Source organism: Annulohypoxylon truncatum (genome assembly GCF_022578515.1).
Source record: "Annulohypoxylon truncatum strain CBS 140777 unplaced genomic scaffold F4807scaffold_34, whole genome shotgun sequence".
NCBI classification, from domain to species: Eukaryota; Fungi; Ascomycota; class Sordariomycetes; order Xylariales; family Hypoxylaceae; genus Annulohypoxylon; species Annulohypoxylon truncatum.
Window position 1 is genome coordinate 117306 of NW_025953820.1, and position 20985 is coordinate 138290.

The 20985-nt window shown below is 47.9% G+C and overlaps 4 protein-coding genes across 4 annotated transcripts; 3 read left to right on the forward strand and 1 right to left on the reverse strand.

The window, feature by feature from the left end:
• Positions 1–2636: 2636 nt before the first annotated feature.
• Positions 2637–5339, reverse strand: F4807DRAFT_453393 (uncharacterized protein; the record flags this gene model as incomplete). Its single annotated transcript, XM_048000451.1, has 5 exons — positions 2637–4559; positions 4613–4711; positions 4776–4893; positions 4950–5044; positions 5145–5339. 5 exons carry the CDS (start codon positions 5337–5339, stop codon positions 2637–2639), a joined length of 2430 nt encoding a protein of 809 aa, XP_047850944.1.
• Positions 5340–6503: 1164 nt separating this feature from the next.
• F4807DRAFT_439013 (Ion transport protein-domain-containing protein) lies at positions 6504–14182 on the forward strand. Its single transcript, XM_047999168.1, has 5 exons — positions 6504–6557; positions 6645–11218; positions 11279–13035; positions 13088–13177; positions 13232–14182. Exons 2-5 carry the CDS (start codon positions 7220–7222, stop codon positions 13740–13742), a joined length of 6357 nt encoding a protein of 2118 aa, XP_047850945.1. The 5' UTR covers positions 6504–6557; positions 6645–7219; the 3' UTR covers positions 13743–14182.
• A 3224-nt stretch (positions 14183–17406) lies between these two features.
• F4807DRAFT_439025 (Ferroporti-1) lies at positions 17407–19475 on the forward strand. The gene is made up of 4 exons (XM_047999169.1): positions 17407–17763; positions 17816–17868; positions 17930–18917; positions 18976–19475. The coding sequence occupies exons 1-4, from the start codon at positions 17599–17601 to the stop codon at positions 19426–19428; spliced, it is 1659 nt and encodes a 552-aa protein (XP_047850946.1). The 5' UTR covers positions 17407–17598; the 3' UTR covers positions 19429–19475.
• A 9-nt stretch (positions 19476–19484) lies between these two features.
• F4807DRAFT_439026 (uncharacterized protein) lies at positions 19485–20890 on the forward strand. Its single transcript, XM_047999170.1, has 2 exons — positions 19485–20704; positions 20789–20890. Exon 1 carries the CDS (start codon positions 19951–19953, stop codon positions 20662–20664), a length of 714 nt encoding a protein of 237 aa, XP_047850947.1. The 5' UTR covers positions 19485–19950; the 3' UTR covers positions 20665–20704; positions 20789–20890.
• The last annotated feature ends 95 nt before the right edge of the window (positions 20891–20985 follow it).

Sequence of the window (20985 nt, forward strand, 5' to 3'; positions counted from 1 at the left end):
CCACAGAAGGGATCGGTGAGTTGGGTAGACTTGGTCCCCGGCCGATCTAACCTTGGCCACATCTCCTATCCCATCTGGGGTGGTAACTCTTCTTCAAACTACCCACTAGGAGCTTCCCCTCGAAGCCGGTATTATGCGGCTATCTAAAGGCCCGTCGTCTTGGGAAGTTGCCTGTAACTGCTGTTGGTCGGTGGGAAACACTGGAATGCTAGTTCCTGAGTAGGCCCGGAAACAAGTTGCCCACACCTAAGTTCTTCAGTGGCGTTGCCAGGTCACATGCCTCTGGCATTCCTTTGAGACTTTGCTGAAGATATTTCCAATTGCAGACACCTGGCCGCGTTCCTTTCTTTCCATTTTCGCCCCGCCCCATTTTAGGACTAGACTGAGGCTTAAGTCCGGTTTATCGTGATGGTTATGATGATGTGCTGCTAGTCCCCGGACCGATTCGAAGGGGAGCGGTACATGTGCCGGAGGAGCAATCCCCAGATTCCCCTTCTTGTTGCGTCTTTCATAGCTCTAGACTGACACCTTGCCTGGGGGTAGACTAATCTCAGCAATAGCTCAATCCCTGGGAACAACGATGCAATGACTATTGATCAGCCCAGTCCACCTGCAATATAAGTGTCAACTACACTGCTCGCTTTCTGCTCGTGCTGTTCCTCTGGTGGTGAGTAGGGATGACTAGCTGGTCGTCCCTGGGCATCTGTTTGCAGCCGCATCCCTGCACCAACGGCGGATAGTTGCAGTAGCTTCGTTGACTGTTTGAACATCAATCCTGCAAATGCCGAAAAGGGGAAAGTCCAGCTAGTGAAAATTGACGTACGTCGGTATGTGCAGTAGGTAAAATCAGATTTTAGAAACTAATATACTAAAACCGTGAACACAGTTTAGAATTCCAAGAAGTAAAATCCCACCCTCTTCGTACTTGGGATGTGTTAGTGAGTGGTAGGTGGGAAGGAGTACTGATGCGGAGTATTTCATCTGCGCCAATGCATATATACCAGATGTCTTCTTGAAAGACTGGCTTGTGTCCTCGTCTTTTCTTTCGTCCCTTTAGCCTCGAGGGTCGCCTTTGAAATCATCACGCTGGAACCTCCTCCTGGGTCTTTTTAATCTCCCTTGCTATGTGCTGTCTTGCTTACCCCCAACCCGGAAATGTGTAGAGCTGTAACAATGAAATAGCTGAGAATAACTCCGGCGTTGTATTTTCGCGTCCTTAGTCTTCGAGAGGCTCGGCCTAGCATTAGAAGTAGTATGGTATTCAAGCAATTATGACAGCTTTATACCATGATGCTCGTTCGCCTGTTCACTTCATGATAGTATGTAGCAGCATGAGCAACGCAAGAATGCGCCGTTTAATCTGCTTGTATGTTGTTCAGGACGTCCGTCCCCACACACACCAATCTGCATCCGTGCTGTCTCAGCGCTCTGGCCAACAGTTCGTGCGAATAGTCGGGACTTGTGGGACAGCTCAACTTTTTCGGCACCGTCGCTTGTCCAATAGTAGCTGCTCCGGGTCCGGGGCTGACTAGGCTGGGTATAAACAGCTTGAATGGATCCCAGACTAGCTAGCTTATTTGCCTATCCCTAGCTTTGGAACAGGTAGACCCTGTTCAGGAATATGTCTACATCCACCGCAGCTGCGAACTCCTGCGCGTCTCTGTATGCCGTCTGCCGCCTGCCGACGAGAAAACGTGGAGTCGGTGTGCCTAGGTTAACTTTTGACCGGGACATTGCAATGCGATGAGCCCATATTGCTATATTATTATTGGCGAATCGAATAAATCAAAGTTATTTGGGCGTGTAGAGGAAGAACTGAATAAGAACTGTATGGCGTTTAACTTAAAATATCAGAGTAATCCGTTAATCGAACCTTCCGTATTGTTAAGATGCGGAAAAGCAAGCAGACTCGGAAGGTGCCTTACGTAAGAGTGAATTAAGAGAGGTTGGGCGGGGCCACAAGTGCAAGGCATCGCAACCTCCTTAAGCACCACACGTTCGAAAGGTTATTTTTATTTGATAGGTAGTTCATGCCTACCTAGTGTCTACGAGTGAATAGGTAGATACCTGATACCCAACTCAGTTCAAATATGCTGGTTGATTTATAGTCCCCGCTCATTCTCAACAGGCGCAGCACAACAGTATTCATTGGCCCGATTATATGTTTCGTCATCTGCACATACGCAAGTATGTATTATATATCTCTCCCTTAATTTACATATCGAAGTCCACCTGTCTTGTACGCCGGAAGATGCATCATGCAACTGTCTAATGCCATTGGTAGAATCCTGGCCCCTTGTACCTCCATGACTTCAAAAGCCCAATGTACGTCCCATCCACGAGTAAGTCTGATTTGCCCGTCCCATTTAGGGGGAAAGAAAACACATGCCACTGGAGTACTAAAATATGCCCGTCTTGCAACGGCATATCGAAAACTACCTAGTAATTATTGATTAATGATGTGCTCGGAACTTGTGGCCTTGTCGCACTGGCGACGATTATGGCCGTGATGCTAGAGTTGGGTAAAAGGCATGACTTGCCCCCTAGGTTACGTATCGGTCTCGATCACTTCACGGTTTTAAAACCTCTGCTCGACTGTTCAATTGAGTGAGCCACTATGATTGAAATATCTCTGATCATCCGCCCCCGCTGATACCGCTGGAATTATGTGATGTTGATCGCGCGGGATCAGCAGGTTTGACTGGTGGCGTCAGAATTTGCTGCGCAGGTGAAGGTGATAGTGCCGTCACTGGTGGTAGAATTGCAGGTGCCGGCGTTGAAGATGGACCACCACCAGAGCGTTGGTTCGGCGGCGGCGAGCGCTTCAGGGGCGAGAGGCCGTTTTGGGTGGGTGGGAGACTGGGTGTTATGTCAAGCCTTACTCCTTGTTTATTGAGTTGCGGAGTGGTAAGTGCCGCATGCTGAGTACTGGCATCACTGCTAGGCGGCCGTGCTGCGGCAGAAAATGACACTGTCGGTGGGGAAAGAACTGGCAAGCTATGGCTGGCGGCATCAAAGGGCTGCTTCAAGGGTGAATCGGACCTAGCAGCGACTGGAGGTACGTAAGCATCTGCATGGGGCGGGAGGCTACTTGACGGTGTCGGTTGTGCAGAGCCATTGACCTTCGGTGATACGTGGAACACACCCTTCTGTGGCACTTTGATGTCCCCTGAACGGCTTTTTGGTATCGGGGAGGATGATGGGTTGAACATAGTTGAATAGGCCCTAGCTTTATTGGGCGACTGCTCGGGGGGTGATAGATTCGGGTGCGGCGAAGAGAATGGATTAGCCCCGTCGCCATTGGTAAATGGCGAAGATGGTAGAGGGGCGCTTGGTTGGCCGGCTTGTTTTATGGGGATTACTGGCTGAGTAGTTGATTCAGGTTGGGAGTCATTGGCAGGGCGTGACAGTTGTGTGCTGTTATTAGGTAGTTCAACCACAATCCCAGAACGTCGAGCAAGTTGAGCTTGTTCAGGAGCAGGCGAGTCGTCCGACTTCACAGGAGATGATGAAGCATTGGTCTGATTGACCTTGAGTTTAATGACCGGTGACTTTGGTGTTGTCGCACGTAGCAAACTCTTTTGGCGGCAGCTCTTGCATATAAAATGGAAATCATCGCGATCTGCTTCTTCCTCGCTGATACCTACACATTTGCTGTGTTGCCAGATGTTGCATGTCTCGCAAGCGATACTGTGTGTGCCATCATCGACCTGGCCGTAGACGCCGCAGATACAATCGAAGATCCAATCATCCTCTTCCTCAAGCTCTTGCAGGGCTTGCTTGTTCTTCTCGATTTCCGCTTTTAGCCGCCTTTCGGACAATCGACCAGTCCCTGTGCTGAGATTCTTGCTATCCTCGGATAACTGAGCTAGTTCGTCTTCGTGCTGCCGCCGACGAATGTCTCGCTCCTTAAGTCGCTGTGCTCGAGACATCATACGGTTGTCGCGCTCTTTCTCCATCTTCATTCGTTTATGTTCCTCCTTATGAGCCGCGGCCTCTTCGGCGCGGCGTTTCTGCTCGTCTTCCTTCGCTAACTGATCTAGTCGTTGTTGCTCGGCCTTGTTAGCAAGACGGCTAGATCGTTTGGCGTGTGCCATCTTTTCTAGGTTGAGAAGTTCTTTCTCTCTCTGCAGGGCTTTCCTTTTTCGGGATTCCTCCTGCTTTTCTAGAATGGGTAGCAGATGGTTCTCAATAGTACTCCTTAAGATCTTCTCATTCTCATCTCGAGTCTTCCGAATGGTGCCAAGGAATTCTTGCACCTCGGCAAGGTTTGTCGCAATACACTCCCACTTTACATTGCCGAGACCATCGTCCTCTGGTTCGGCAGGTTGGTCGGCGTCTGAGGCAGAGCCGTCATCAGCGTCCGAGCCGTTCTGCGCAGCAGATCTTGAAACGCGACGCCTTTTGGCGGCCCTGGCTGCAGCTTTGGCCTTCTTGGTATTCTTCTTTGGTTTCCATGGCGCGGGAGTGGGCGGAGCTTCTGTCATACGGTATATCCGGTTATCATCTAGAATATAGTAAGTGCGATCATCGCTGTCCCAGCCAGAGGGCTCTATTCTCTGTGGTTTTGTCAGTTTGTCTCACCACTAAGCGCGATAGGAATTGTTCGCACCCATTCAGTTTGGTCACTGGGTTTCTGCTCATCCATTTTCTCTCGGATGCGTTCAGGATGCAACATAACCCATTGGGTTAGCTGTTGTAGTACTTTGAGCTATACCGGGAATGTTTAGTATGCTAATCCTTGGTATAATACCTCGTTGACATCGCTAACGAACCTTTGTGAAGACGTCAAAGTCATCGAACTTGGCAGGCGTCTCGGCGGTGCCGAATGGGTTTCGATCGGGTGCCTTCGCAACATATTGACGGCGTGTGTACTCGTCGAAGAGATCCGCGCTACAGAGAAGTTAACAACATGATCGTTAGAAGTAGCGTTCTTGGATAGGTCATACGTCAAACCACGATGCGACGATACGAATTTGAGAAGGGCAAGACCGATATTGACCAGAACGGCCGAGCGAGGCTTTAGGCACTCGGTTTCCAGATCCTAACGTGATACGGTGTTAGTGCTGCGGACATGTTATCCAAGACCTTAGGATGACAGATATGGACTAATGTACGGTTGGCCTCGGGAAAGGAGCACGTACGTCTATATCGATACTATCGTCGATCTTGACTACCTTGCCGAATAAGTAGATCCACTGGAACAGATTGGCAAATTGCCAGGTGTTCCTGATGCGCTGAAGTAAGGATAACTCTTTAGGGGCCTCCTGTTTAGGAGTCTCGTGCGTGTCGGCATCGGGTTCGACGTCGCGCAAGGCGCGCTTTCTTGACGAGACCATAGTGACAACCGTGCTATTGTTTGCGAGCGGGCGATCGTGTAGATGGGAAATGCGAAAGAAATATAAAAGAATTCGATGATGCCGATGATTAGTTGAAACTAGGTCGAAATGATCGAAACAATTGGAATGGTTGGTGGTCGGTAAGCGACAAAGAGATAAGATTAGGTTTGTTGAAGGTTGAAGGTTGAAGGTTAAGGTGAATTAATCGTAGACTCAAGCTTGATGAGATATTTCATGGCGATCGGGTTAGGTTGAAGGGAACCGGAATTTGATTATGGCCAATACCCAAAATGAGTGTTGGGAAGATATCGAATAGACAAGTCTGCTAGCTGTTGTCGACGAGTGAAAAATGCGCACTGTTTGTTAAACATTCGGCAGTTTATCAAGCGACGTGAGTGCGTGAGGTCGAGTGCAGTTGTCTAAGTACTATGGAGTATTGATTTTTGGAGGATAAATCTCTAGGCGCGATTTGGGCCTTTGGCGCTGACGTTTGGACTTTTTTACGCGACGCAACTTCTCCGTCAAATGGCATGTGGATTCCACTTTACTAAATTCTAACGCGCTTACGCGCCGCAGCCCATTTGAAAAGAGGGGACTTGGTAGATACATATGTAGGTACCAAGGTACCTAGTACATACCTAGCTAGTATGTAGTATTGATGACAGCCCCTGCACTGATATTAGTGAGAGACACGTGATATCTACATATCATGAGAATGATACTAGGTACTTGTTGCGTACCTGGGACGTCTCTATATTGCATCATTCATTTAATACTTAGGTAGGTATTGGATGGAATAGATATGCACATAGGCATACTATGTATTTTATATCTGTAAGTCACATTCGTAAACCGAAGAGAGAAGCCTATCAATGAAAACGATTATCAGTTGCTCGACCCATTTCATACGCAAGAAACGTATAAAGACATCTATTTTGAAAATTATATGTAACCAACCTTGAAGTGATATAAATTTCGGAATTCACCATGGAAGAAGGGTCCTGTGTTGTCTTATCCGGCTTCTGCTGTGGCTTCCCCTTTCATGACCTCAGTGTCGTATTTCGGTGTCGTACTTGGTGTTAGATGTGCATGTGTGAGGAGGTATCTATCGTTAAAGTTGGAAAGCACACCACGTGCATATTGGATGGGCTAACAGCTTATCAGACTAACAAAAGTTACAACTGTATAAGGCTTAGCGTGGATAGAGATCTTCAGTTGGTTGGTTAATTCCTCCTTTCTAGCCCCACCTATCGGGTTCTTCAAGCCAATTACTTTGGAAAGACCTGAGGCTGAGCCTTCTTCAAGTTCTGATGCATTGTTGGAAATCAGCGGCGAAGTCAAAATCGAAATTGCCGGGTTGGGACCTTCCCATCATATAACCGTCTCTCGTTTTTATTCTTTTCTTCTTCTGTAACAACAATTAAATATTGTCACCACCGTCAGCACGGCGAAATTGAACGTGTAGGAGGACAAAAAGCTTTAAGAGTGGGATCATTTACTGTCTATCAATTGCCTGTCTTTTTTTTTCTACTACTTTCCGATCTGCCACATTGCGACGACCCACGCGTCCCGGTTAATGTGTTTCATACTCGCCTTTCCTGGTCTCTCGTTTGAATCTGACTTCATACCTTTTTAACAAATCTTGGCTACCCCCAGGCTCCCCGGGTTGCTCGATTGCGATACAACATTCGAAACGACTTACCTATCCGTATTCTTTAACCTACCTTAACCCTATGTGATGCTATTTGATATCGCCGTAGTAACTCTCGCCAGTGCGCTTGCCTGCGTATTGCGCTAGGCAATTACTTCTGTTTCCTTCCGTTCGTATACATTCGTACATCTAATTAATAAACTGTCATCTGGATGACACCCATTTCACAATGACCCGGTCTGCCGCTTCGCCGAGGCAGTCGCAGCAGAGCCCTACCGCGCCTCCTTCCCAATCAATTCCCTTACAAGATCTCGCGAGGCAGCAACATCGGAATGATGGTGCTCAATCGTCACAATCGCAAGCTGGAGACCAGAGAGCTTCTCATGCGAACAGCAATCCCCTAGGGCTCTCTATGTATTGGGAGGGTTATCAACCTCATAATCACCATGACGAGCCGGAATTGAGTCCTTCCTCGCCCATAGATGCGGCCGCCTTGCAGTTTGCCCTTCCTCCGGGCATCACCCCTCCGCCACCGGCGATGCCTCGAGCCGCATCCTCATCGACGATCCCGAACCCATATGCCGCCCCCGAGACGCCATATTACGACGAGACCGTTCATGTTGATTACTTCGAATCGGATAGCTCGCCATTGACGTCTGCTGCGCAGCCCATATCTGGCGCCCTAGCCACCCCGCAAGGTGAATCGCAACCAAGAGATAGTTTCCAGACCGTGTCGGATTTGGATAATTCTCGTCCGCGTGAACGATCCGCACAGATGCTGGGCTTCGATCTAGAAACCGGGAATGATCTGGGTAAACATCGAAGCTATGGCAATTCTCTCATGCCAAGCGACAACCGGTCCTCACGAATCCCAGGAACAGCTGGGGATGCTCTATACAGAGCTGGGTCAATTGTTAGGGCCATGTCCCAGCGTGTTGTTAATATTAGTGGTGAAGGTGAAACGTTCGAGCAACAACAGCAGAGACGGCAGAGATCGAGATCACCAAGTGCCGATGGTCGAGCGTCAGGTCGAGTGTCTCCAAGCCATAGTTCTGCCCAGTTTGGTATTGACACATCATATCCTTCTCAACTCTATAATTCGCAAAACGAGAAAAACGGCGAGGCCGAATGGAATGTACCGCTATCTCCCTTGTCTCCTCGTCGGGGACCGATGCCAAATCCTTTGAAAGGCCGTTCACTTGGTATATTTGGGCCTGATAATATCATCAGGAGGAAATTGTGCGATTTGCTCGTCAATCCATACATGGAGCCAATTTTGCTCTTGTTGATTGTGCTTCAAGCTATCTTGCTCGCAGTGGAGGCTGCGAACAATGTTTATATTCCCGGAAACGAGCGACCTCCCCTCTGGGACCCTTCCTCGGGAATAAATTGGGCACTCCTCGTCCTCTTCATAATATTTACACTCGAGACTGGCGCTAGGATTATAGTGTCCGGTTTCGTGCTAAATGCTGCAGAATACAGCACCATTGACCGAAAGAAGGGAATTCGAGCTGCCATATCCGACCAATACAACGCCGTCTTTAGGCCCCAGCGCCAAAAATCGGTGAAAGCTTCAAAGGAACAAGCTTACGGTCCTTCTACGTTTGCTCGGTCCTTCACTATGATGCATGGCATCATGCCAGAGACGATTGAGGAGCAGCAAAGGATGCAATTAGCACGTCGAGCCTTTTTGAGGCACGGGTTCAACAGACTAGATTTCATCGCAGTTGTGTCTTTCTGGATCGCGTTTGTTCTGAGCATAACTGGCGTTGAGATGGAGAAGCATCTGTTCATCTTTCGAATGCTCAGTTGCCTTCGGATTGTTCGATTGCTTGCCCTTACGAATGGAACAGCAATCATATTGCGAAGTCTTAAGAAAGCAGCCCCATTGCTTGTTCGAGTATCCTTTCTCATCGGGTTTTTCTGGCTCTTATTTGCCATTATCGGCGTGCAGAGTTTCAAGGCCAGTTTAAGCCGGCAGTGTGTTTGGCTGGATCCCACACAGCCTACCAATCTCTCTGCAGCATACACGAATGATATGACCTTTTGCGGCGGATATCTCGATGAGAATGGAACGGCGAGGCCCTGGCTTAAAATGATGTTTCCCAACTCGGACACCTTAGTAGATCTCGTTACTCCATCGACAAAACCAAAGGGCTACATTTGTCCAAGAAACTCCATTTGCCTTGAGCAATCAAGTCCATATAACCAAACTGTCAATTTTGACAACATCATCAACTCCCTGGAGCTAGTTTTCGTGATCATGAGCGCCAATACGTGGTCCGATCTCATGTATTACACAACCTACTCAGAATTCCTTCCAGCGGCCCTCTTCTTTGCTGCCGGCATCATGATTATGATGTTGTGGCTGACCAATTTGCTAATTGCCGTCATCACTTCCTCTTTCCAGGTTATCCGAGAGGAAAGCCGGGCAAGCGCTTTCACGGCAGATGAGGACTATCAAGTTCCTGGTGGACAAGATCAACGGCTACGGAGAACCTCAACCCTACAAAGAATATACGACAAGACTTGGATTTTCTGGGTGTTACTGATCGCATATGATCTCTTTGCTCAGGCTTGGCGAAGTGCATCAATGTCGGAAGTACGAGCAAGGTTCATTAGTTATAATAGTGTCGTAGTTACGATTCTATTAGACATTGAGATCACCATCCGATTTTCGGCCAACTGGAGGACATTTCATAAGAGTACCCGGAACTTATTCGACCTCTTTCTAGCGGTAGCAAACACGATAATAATTTTCCCACCGATTTTCAATCACGGTCAAACATATGCATGGCTGACGATATTCCAAATTCTACGATCCTATCGTGTGGTCCTGGCCATACCAATCACGAGGAAACTGATCGTGTTAGTTCTCGGAAACGCTACGGGTATTGCAAATCTCATAGTCTTTGTGTTCTTGATCACGTTCATCATGGCTATCTTTGCCGTCCAGCTTTTTCGAGGGGAAATTCCCTTGTACGATGACGGGGGTGATCTTGTTAGAATTTCATTTTACAACATCTTCAACTCCTTCCTCGGCATGTATCAGATCCTTTCGAGTGAGAATTGGACGAGCATCCTCTACGACGTGACATCGTATACCACTGCTCGTCATACCTCCTGGTATGGTGCGATGTTCCTTATCGGCTGGTTCATCCTCGCATTCTTCATTCTTGTCAATATGTTCATTGCCGTCATTCAAGAAAACTTCGATGTATCGGAAGATGAAAAACGATTGGAGCAAGTCAAGGCGTTCTTGCAGCGCAAGGAGCTGGGTAGCAAATCCAACACCAACATCACGCTTTCTGATATATTCTCTTTCGGGAAATCTAAAACGAGAGATCCGCTGGATTACGGGCCGGCGACGATGGAGATGTTGTTGAAGGATGCCGTTGTCCGAGAATTCCTTGACGATACGCTGGACCCCTTACACCAGGAATCTACCAATAGCCCGTCGCCGAGAGAGGGAGCTGTTCGACCTGGATTTTGGTCATCTGTATGGACCAAAATCAGAGGCTTATTCACTAGCCGTGATCCAAATCCTTTCTACTCCAACATACGTTTTAATGGTCCTAATGACGCTCTTGACCCTCGTCAAATGGCTCGCCAGGCCGTGTCTGCTACTGCAGAACGCCGTAAAGCCCAGCGGGAATATCTTGCCCGCCACCCCACGTATAATAACTCGCTTTTCATCTTCACTCCTAGAAATCCCATCCGACGACTTTGCCAACGGCTCGTCGGACCAGGAAGAGGCAATGAACGATTTGATGGCGTGGAGCCGAACAAAATCGCTTGGTATTCCTTTACGGTATTCATCTATGGGGCCATCATCGCCATGGTAATCCTGGCTTGTATTACGACTCCGTTGTATCAAAAAGAATATCTTGAGCAACACCAGAATGAAAACCGATTCAAGAGTTGGTTCGTCTGGGTTGACCTTGGCTTTGCAATCCTCTTCACAGTCGAGGCTGCCATTAAGATCATTGCCGATGGCTGGTTCTTTACACCCAATGCCTACTATAGGAGTTCTTGGGGCATTATAGATGGTGTTGTGCTCGTCACATTATGGATTAATGTCCTAGCCCTTCTTGCCAGCGACGGGGCTGTCTCCAGGGTAATCGGTGCCTTCAAAGCGCTAAGAGCTCTTCGTCTGCTCAACATTAGCAACAGTGCGAGAGATACCTTCCATTCCCTAATAATAGTGGCCGGATGGAAGATCATTAGTGTAAGTCAAATTCATACTGAGCGTCGACATACTTAGATAAGTGCTGACTTAGTATCATAGGCTGCGCTGGTCTCGTTGTCTCTGTTGATCCCATTTGCCATATACGCAGTGACCTTGTTTTCAGGAAAGCTTATGCAATGCAACGACAACAACGTAAATTTATTACGTGACTGTTTTGGCGAATATAGTAGCACGCCGTCCAACCCGGACTGGCCATTACTTGCGCCCCGTGTGGCAGATAACCAATACTTCAAATTCGATGACTTCGCCTCCTCCCTCTTCATTCTCTTCCAGATCGTCTCACAGGAAGGGTGGGTTGACGTATCATTCGCTGCGCAAGCAATTACAGGCTATGGAATTCAACCTCAGCCCATGGCGGCGCAAGGCAACGCTATGTTTTTTGTGGTTTTCAACCTACTAGGCACAGTATTCGTGTTGACTCTCTTCATCTCTGTTTTCATGCGAAACTACACTGAACAAACCGGTGTTGCATTTTTGACGGCGGAGCAGAGATCGTGGCTTGAATTGCGCAAACTTTTACGACAGATCTCCCCGTCCAGAAGTTCTTACAACGACTCCAAGAATAAATGGAAAATATGGTGTCATAAGCGAGCAATCGAAAAACGGGGCAAGTGGTATACGACAATTACCGTTATGCTTGTCTTGCACCTGATTTTATTGATGATAGAATATTACCCCGAGCCGGACAGATGGGCTCTTACGAGGGATGTCATTTTCTTAATGTTCAATTTGACCTACATTGCGAATATCGTCATTCGTATTGTCGGCCTTGGCTGGAAGCGGTTTAGAAAGAGTTCTTGGGACGTTTTCTCCCTGGTATCCGTCTTCGGTGCGTTAGCGACGTCCGTTTTACAGCTTGTTAAGTTGGAAAACCAAACATTCGTCCAACTTCACAAGTATTTCCTCGTCAGCATTGTCCTCCTCCTTATTCCTAGAAACGATGCTCTCGACCAACTCTTCAAGACAGCGGCGGCGAGTCTTACAACAATCGTCAACCTGCTTGCCACTTGGCTGGTGTTCTTCCTCGTGTTTGCGATAGCCTTGACTCAAACGTTCAGCTTGACTCGGTTTGGAGGAAGTGAAGCTGTCAACATCAATTTCAGAACAGTGCCCAACGCCCTAATCCTCCTCTTCCGTATGAGTGTGGGTGAGGGTTGGAACCAAATCATGGAAGATTACGCCACTATCGAGCCGCCGCTCTGTGTCGATGATGAAGACTTCTTTAATAGCGACTGCGGTAGCACGAATTGGGCTAGATGCCTGTTTATCGCCTGGAATCTCATCAGCATGTATATCTTCGTCAATCTCTTCATCTCGCTCATCTACGAGAGTTTCAGTTATGTGTATCAGCGCTCGAGCGGAATGGCGCACATCGATCGAGACGAGATACGGAGGTTCAAAGAAGCTTGGCGCAGCGTTGATCCTGCTGGTTCTGGGTTCATCAGCAAAGAAGCTTTTCCGAGACTGTTGGGAGAACTATCCGGCATCTTCGAAATGCGAATCTATGATTCGGAAGACTCGGTCCGTCAGATTCTAGATGACGTTAGAAGTGATGAAACACCAATGAGGCATTCATCGCTCGCTACCGCAAGCAACCTTGGTGGAGTGGACATCCGGAGATTAAACCAAAGGCTCACTCAGATCGACGTCCGGAAAGTACAAGAGCGCCGCCGCCGGTTCAACATCTTCTATGAGGAGGTGATGGTTTCCGCGGACCCTATTCAAGGTATCTCTTTCACAACAGTGCTCATGATCATGGCGCATTATAAGATCATCAGTGACAGCAAGAGTCTAAGGTAAGTGGATACCCTGTTAAGCCCAACTAAGTTCTGGTTAACATGTTTCTAGGCTCGAGGAATTTTTGCGGCGCCGTGCGCGCCTTCAACGAGTTGAGGAAGAGGTTCGTCGGAGGGTCGTTGTCGGTTTCTTCGACACGGTGTAAGTCTTGCTTCTCAGAACAACATTTATTTTCCCTTGCTAACATAAGGATAGCTATTGGTCCCGGAAATTCAAGAGACATATGGAGAAGAAGCGATCCGCACGGATGACAGCAATTCCTCAATTAGACGTGCCCGACATCTTCGTAGATGACGAGGACGATCGTAGACGAGCAGTGCAACAACGGACAACAATGGCGGCTCCACCTGGTAGTGCGACGCCTTCTGATTTCCTTGCTGTGTCCGACGCCGCACGGCCTCAGCACAAAAGCTGGGCTTCCGGCACCGACATATCGACGTATGACTCGTCCCAGACACATCCTCTAAGCTTACCACGGGCGAGCCCCTCCATGCCTGGGCCTCGCTCACATGCTTCGGCCTTCAGTTTCGAACTGCAAGATTCCAGACCAAATTCCGGCGAGAACAGCAGGCGCGGCAGTTCGGTAAGCCCTGCCCAGGTCAGAGAGCTGCTTGATGACTCTGTCTGGGTTGAAAGCATCCGGCGAAGCGCAACAATACGAAAATCAAAATCAACCGCGCGATCTGACTGGAGTGGTGGTCGGTAAGACCCCAAATAGTCATCACAACGGCTACATTGGCCCCCGTAATGAAATAATACGGACTCAGGAGGGCATGATGATAATTATATGGTACCTCAGTAACCTACATGCCAAAAGATTCAGGGTGGGTTAAGGATGCATCTAAAGGGGGTTCTACACGAAGAGGAACATGACTTGGATGAGGTTAATAGGCGTTTTTGGCATGTAACGGGTTGCATTGGACGGAACTATCGTCTATACCATGAATCAGCGATTTTTGTTTTTATACCATGTATTCCCATCAACTTTAGGGAGGACATTAGTTGGATGCTGATGTTCCGAAGCATTAGACCGGCAGAGATACCAATAGCACATCGCATGTGCTAACCTTTTATATGTATTTATTAGGGGTTCTAAGACTAGAAAGAGAGTAAGAAAGATCAACAAACGACAGAACGTAAACCGACGCTAGGGCTTTGTGTTTGAGTGCTATATGTCAGAAAACGTTGTTCGTTATGTCGAACCGTTTCCTAGCTGTTCGATTCTTGTATTATCAAGATTATCAAGACATGTATTCTATACCGACCTATATACCGACCTATATACAGACTTAATAATCTGTATTTGCCTTGTATCTTACCTAGGACATAAAAAGGGACAAGAGTTGTCTCAACATCACTTACAATGATTTTATTTCCTTTCGTTGGTGTTGGTGTCTCGTCTACTAGTGAAGAGGTTCTCTGAGACGAAGCTAGTTTTCTGGTTGTGGAGTAATCGACTCCAAACATGGCCGGAGATGAGGATCTAAGTCCGGCTAAACTTGCGCTCCTAGATGATCGTGTTTGATGGCCTTCAAGCCGATGATGCGACGGTACCAAGGAGTTCAATGGTAGTAATATGTTACCTGACTACCGGTAATAAGGGAGTTGCTGGAGATTAGTCTTAACTAGAACTCTTCCATAAATTCAAATACTAAGAAAATTGAAGACATTTATATCGATCACCTATTAACTACTATCTAAAATATCCCATTTCTACCTGCCTCCCTACCTAAGTAGTACATAGCGACTATTATCGTCAATTAAAGAATTCAAGCCACAAGCCCCTTGAATTGCTTGAAAATGCCAAGAACGATAAAGCTTAGGTAATATTGGCGTGCCACAATGCAACATACAGTGGGTGAATATGCAGGTCCGAGCTCCTCCTTCAAACGTTATGCAGCTGCGTATCTAGTATGTACCTAGGTACCAAATTGCCTATGATACATCCGGAGTCTTCCATCGAATCCATTCTCCTGCCAATTTCAACTCCCAACAACTTCCAACGTTCAAACACTGTTCTGACACCGCATGCCCCCAAGGCTGATGCTGACCGCATATGTATACCCTTACCTTAACAATGAACAAGAGCATTCACATATTATCCTATTTCGTACATAATTGCGATAAGTTCCAGTCGAACCGCCATCGATAGGTTCAGTGCCGGGTCTCGCAGTCTATCGCATTGGAGATTCCAGAATACTTCTATTTACGGAAACCATTCTTTCGGCATAATTCTCTGCGGCATGCATATCATGTATGCGTGTGCGATGATGAATGATGTCTCTGATAGATCGACTATATCATGCCTGTCATGAAACGTCCTGAATCATGGACTAAGCTATTCACGGTAACCCCTGATCCTAGCCGTCGATCACACACCCGAGAAGAGAAGTCTTCCCGTTTTAAATGTTGGAATCCGGGTGTCCACAGCTACCTTACCTAGTTCAAACAACGAGACCGACGATGGTGCGATATTTCATTGCTGTCGGCAGGGCTACGAGACACCAAGACCACCATCATGCGAAGCGAGCCCAGAGCCAGTGCGGTGGTGAGTGTTTCACTACCAATTGGCGATGAGCGAGATATGTACATATGTATCAACACAGCATTCTCGCCACTCCCGACGCCACAGTGTCACTGTGTCTACTTACATAGGTTTTGCTACTCCCCTTACTACCACTGCCCAGGTACGAGATAGGATAGTATCGACGATGCTGTACTATCATCTCCTACATTCAAGATTTCATGATTTCTGTCCCTGTCAAGTCATGACCGCGCAAGTGCGCAGCCACAGCAGGTCCATGTCGCATAAACACGAGCCTTGGATCTTGAGCCCCTGAGCAGGAGCCCCGGAGATCTGTGTGCTTTAATGGAAGTAACATCAGCTGTCGTGTCTCCCTGTTCGTTCGAACCCCATGACGAAGTGGATCATATGTTTATCAACTCCCTGCATGCCTCTCTATCGTGCACTGTCCCATCCCCATCCTCACAGCCCTCCGCTCAAGGTTAGGAAGATCGCTTAGGGCAATCAGGATCTTATAATACATAAAACTGGCCGGTTCACACACCATTTGTATAGTTTCTTCTCCAGACTCTTCTTGCAGTGTCCGTCTCTTCGACCGCTCCTCACTAGGACCTAGTCGCCTCACAAGTATACCTACTTGTTTCCTGTTCTATTCGTAACCTCACCGGAATAGACCGTCCTATCTTTTAGAATCGAAACCAGCTTCGAGTCAATCTTTCACAGTTTACCTTCTTCACGATTACGGGCTGAGCCTCTTTTGCACGAATTTTTTTTAATCACCAGGCTCTCCCATCCCAGACCTATCGGAATACTCGAGCACAAATAGGACCGCTTCAGTTTGGAATTATCCAACCACAGGCAAGATGCATTCACGATTCCAGACCATCCGATCGCGATTTTCGCCTAGCAGTCTTCGCACATCCTTCCGCCGCTCATCCACGGCCTCCACCACCTCAACTACCTCGTACCACTCATGCAGCTCGAGCTCCTCATCGCCAGTGAGCACGATCAACGCCGTATTATTTAGGCAACCCTCCATTGCCGACCTAGAAGAGGAGAAGAGATGTTCCGGACCCGAGTTGGGCCTACTTGAGCCCAGGCCTATCGTTTACTGGGGCGGAGTCGAAGAGCGAATGGGATCCTTAAATTTCTAAACACAAGCCTGTGGAGATCGTTTCTATTGCCGTCTCAGCAACGGAGGTTGACTTGCTCGGTCAAAACTGGTGCAGACGGAGCGGCTCCAGAGCCTTTCAAATTATTTTCAAGAACCTAGATGGCTATGGCTTTGTGCTTAATTTTATTCGAAATTTGGGGCCCCCTGGAGGAGATCCGCTCATGAATTAGAGGTCACGATATGATACGGGGTTTATTGACTGAAGACATTTTCTTCCCCCGATAATGGGATATGAACAGAACTTAAGACATCACAACGGTTGAGATACAGGGGTTCGGTGGGAACAGGGTTAATGGCGCTCGGTGAAGGTTTGTTCGGAATTACAGCGTGTGCGCTCTGCAAGCGGTTTTCAGTTAGAGGTTTCCCAGATATTTGAGAACGATCAAAATGAGAGAAGGCGTGTTCTTCGGGCAAGCTAGTTTGCTGAATTAAGTACTCGTCCTAAATAACTCGACATTTGTGATGTTTACGCGTAAATCAAGATGTGGAGCCAGTTGTATACTATGTAAGTCTACGGCTAAAACGCCGACGTTTTGCGTTAGGAAGGGCGGACGATAATCGGACCTGAGGGGGTTCGTGCGGAAAGTACCAGTGAGAAAAAAGCTCCGGCGACCGGCTCTTACCCCGGCCAAATTTCCCCAGGACTTCCGGTTGAATCTCCACTAAAGCAGCAACATCACAATATTCGCCAATGATATAACACAATTCAAAATCTCGGCCTGACTCACTTAGAGGCCAATTATTCTGTATAGATGAAAATATGTGTTAGTATCCTTAAGAATATAGATGATGACCGGAAGTAGTTCTGGCTCCATGGACTAATCCAGTCCAATCTTGTCTTTTCGCCTGAGGCATATTTTAATAATGGACAGTGACAGTGAAAATAGCTTCGAGCTCTCCCGTAACACCAGCCATGCGGCGGATAATGATGGTGTCGCCACGACTAACCTTACTCGATCGCAAGCCCTGAACCTTTATGTTAGCCATGCGTTCTCGACATGGAACGCTCGTGGTTACGAGTTTGCCACGGTACGCCTCATGAAAGAAAGCCCAAATATCCGTTAGCTTATCATATAATAAGATTCTCTTCACCGCAGCCGCATACCCGGATACCCTTGTAGCAGCTGCGCTTCGGCAAGCCACGCCCCCTCTGTTGAACCCCCTCGAGGACAACTATTAATCCGAGGTTATATAGCATGATAATAGTATACTTCGCCATGATCTTATTTTCCAATTCGGTCGGACATTGGGTCCAACACTCACCTGACAGGCTTCGCACTCTGCTCTCAACAATCATATGTAATCGGGGCTCCGTTATCATTGGCTCATTCTTCTGGATCTTGATATTGAGTCAGGAGGACCTAGTAGGACGTGAGGCTATCTTTGTATTGCCTAAGAATACCCTGCTCAAGGGCCTTGGCTTCGCTATCGCTGTAACTTTTGGTATTGTCGAGCGCTTGAGCTCTTCCGGTAATCTTATATCGATGGAACGAGACTGGGTCGTCACCGTAGCCGCCCCCGCCGGCAGCCCATACAACCTAACGCATCTAAATGCAGTTATGCGGCGCATCGATCTCGTCTGCAAGTTGATCTCTCCCATCTTGATCGCAGCCGTCATCTCAGCCCTCGGCTCGATCCGCTTGGGCGTTGTATTTACTGGCCTGACAAGCCTAGTATGCATCCCGATCGAAGTCTTCTCCGCTAGAAGGGTCTGGAGCGGTAGCCCCTTACTGCAGGCACCACGTGCTATGCCTCCATCTCAACCAACAACGACACAAACAACCCCGAGTTCATGGATAGCTAGGATCCATGGCTTCGAGTTGTACTTTAACACCACCGTCTGGGTCCCGTCAGTTGCCTTAGCACTCCTACACTTCAACATGTTGACGTGGCGCGCGACTTTCACCACCTATTTGATTAATGCAGGGTACTCTCTGAATATCATCACACTTGCTCGAGCCATAGGCTCCTTGTTTGAGATTACCAGCACGGTCATCACTCCTCGCGGTATCGAGTACATGGGTAAAGCTCACCATCACACGAACTCTTCATCTACCGATGAGGATGACGAAGCAGGAGTTGGCTTGATCGACAGTCATTATGGAGGAAATGGAGATGTCGAAACATTAATTGGACTGCAGCGGGTTGGTCTTTGGGGTATGAGTTGGCAACTTGTAAACACGGTAGAGAACGATTCCTTTTAACAACATATATCTACATCCGAGCACTGACGAAATACAGTTTCCTGTAGTTCTTGCACTATGGGCGATCTCAACACAAAGAGACGAAACAGAAAGCTTACTCACACTTGCTCGAAGAATCATCTCTGAGCAAGCTTCACCCAGTGTGGGTTGGAGCATCGTCTTGTTCTCATTCCTAGCGTTTTCAAGGCTCGGTGTTTGGGTCTTCGACCTTACAACCCAGCAACTGACACAGACACTTGTCCCAGAGCACCAACGATCGAGCTTTGCCGGGACAGAGAATTCAGTGGTGAACATCTTTGAACTGCTCGGTGCCGGTGCTGCCATCGCCTTCCCTCGTACAGAGCAGTACAAGTGGCTTGCACTGGCCAGCATCGTGACGGTGATTGTGAGCTGGATCATGTACGCTTTTTGGGTACGCCAACAAAGAGGACACTTGGTGCATTGGGAGAAGCTGGCTCAGGGATTCTGTCACAGTGGTAGGAACTGGTAATAATCTCTTATAAAGGAGTGAACATATTCTCCTAAGTGAGATAGGGGGGGGGGGGGGGGGGGGATATCAGATGGAACGCGCGTTCCATGAGTGTAGAAGGTTGGTAGACGGTCATAAGAAGGGACGGAAAATTATATGACAGTGCAAATTGTCACGAAGCTATTTCTGGTTGGATATTCGAGATCGAAAGCACATCATGTCGAGTACATCGACGTAGAAAACATCGACGTGTTTTCAATTTCATGACAATGTTCCACCAAAAATCGATTCTTTTCATACTTTATATAAACTAGAGAACCTCCTCCCCTCAGTGAAGTTTTTTCTTCTTCTTCTTTTCCTCAATCACTGCTCAATATTCATTGAAGCCTGATTACATCAAGTTCAAACCCAAGATTTAAAATATTCTCCGCTTGGCGAAAACCAACAAGCTAACGGAATACAATTATCTTTCCGAATCTCTACTTTCAAACTCTCGTTTTTCTTGACGGCGAATTATTTGCAGTCAAATATCTTATATTCGATATGTCGAAATCCCCGGCATTGTCTTCTCCACAGAAGACTCCATCCCCCAAGGTGCAAGACCCATCGAAAGGGTCTTCGCATGACTCCATCTGTTGTAAACAAAGACAGAGGCAAGATAGCGGCCCGAAAATGGGGTCGCGCACAAGTCGGGACCTCTCAGACCATCCCGTGGACTTCCCAGTCGGGCTATCGCCGCTCAACTCCTCACCTCCGAGACCCAGGAGTGCACCAGGAGATTTGTCTGCTGTCAGATACAATCTCTTTAACATCACCGCCATTCCCCTCCATAAATCAGCCTCCCACCGACCTACACGAGGCGCGCCCTCTTGCTGTGTCCATTTGCACAGCGAAGCTCAGCGTGGGCAGTGTCAGGGCCAGGCACAGGTATTGCGGCCGGAAGCAAAGGGTATCGCCGAGGTGGTGAAGGGAGACCCGGACCTCGATAGGGACAAGGTAGACACCGAATGGCTCGAGACTGACGAGGAAGACGAGGGAGACGACGGGTGGTCTATCATAATAGACGAAACCTCAGAGACGGCCGAGATCAATAGGGCTCTAGAGGAGCCGACTATAAGAGACATCAAAAGTAAACCGGTCAACGATGCTGTTGTTGAGCGGCGCAAGCCCCATCTAAGGGTACATCCACTATTCGCAGCCCGTTACGGAAACGACCCGAACTGGGACTCGATGGTCGAGTTGGGGTATGAGTCTTGATGACTGGGCTTATTACTAAGTGCCCAAGTCCCTGACGTAGGTAGGATATTGACATCGATGTTTCATGAGTAAATCTACCGTACTCGTTACTCATTGCGAATGCGACGAAAGCTGACCTCGTCAGATACAGACGCGATATTCATTCGCAAACAACGCGTTTGTCGGCTGTCGATTAACAACTGGTACTATCACTACTCCTCTTGTGACGGGGGATAATTGGAAGATGGAAAAAAGGGGAAAGAGAGTAGATGGGTTGGAGGGTTCAGGGTAGGATTAGATCCTTAGGAAGGCACTTGTTATGAGAACAGAAGAAATACCTGT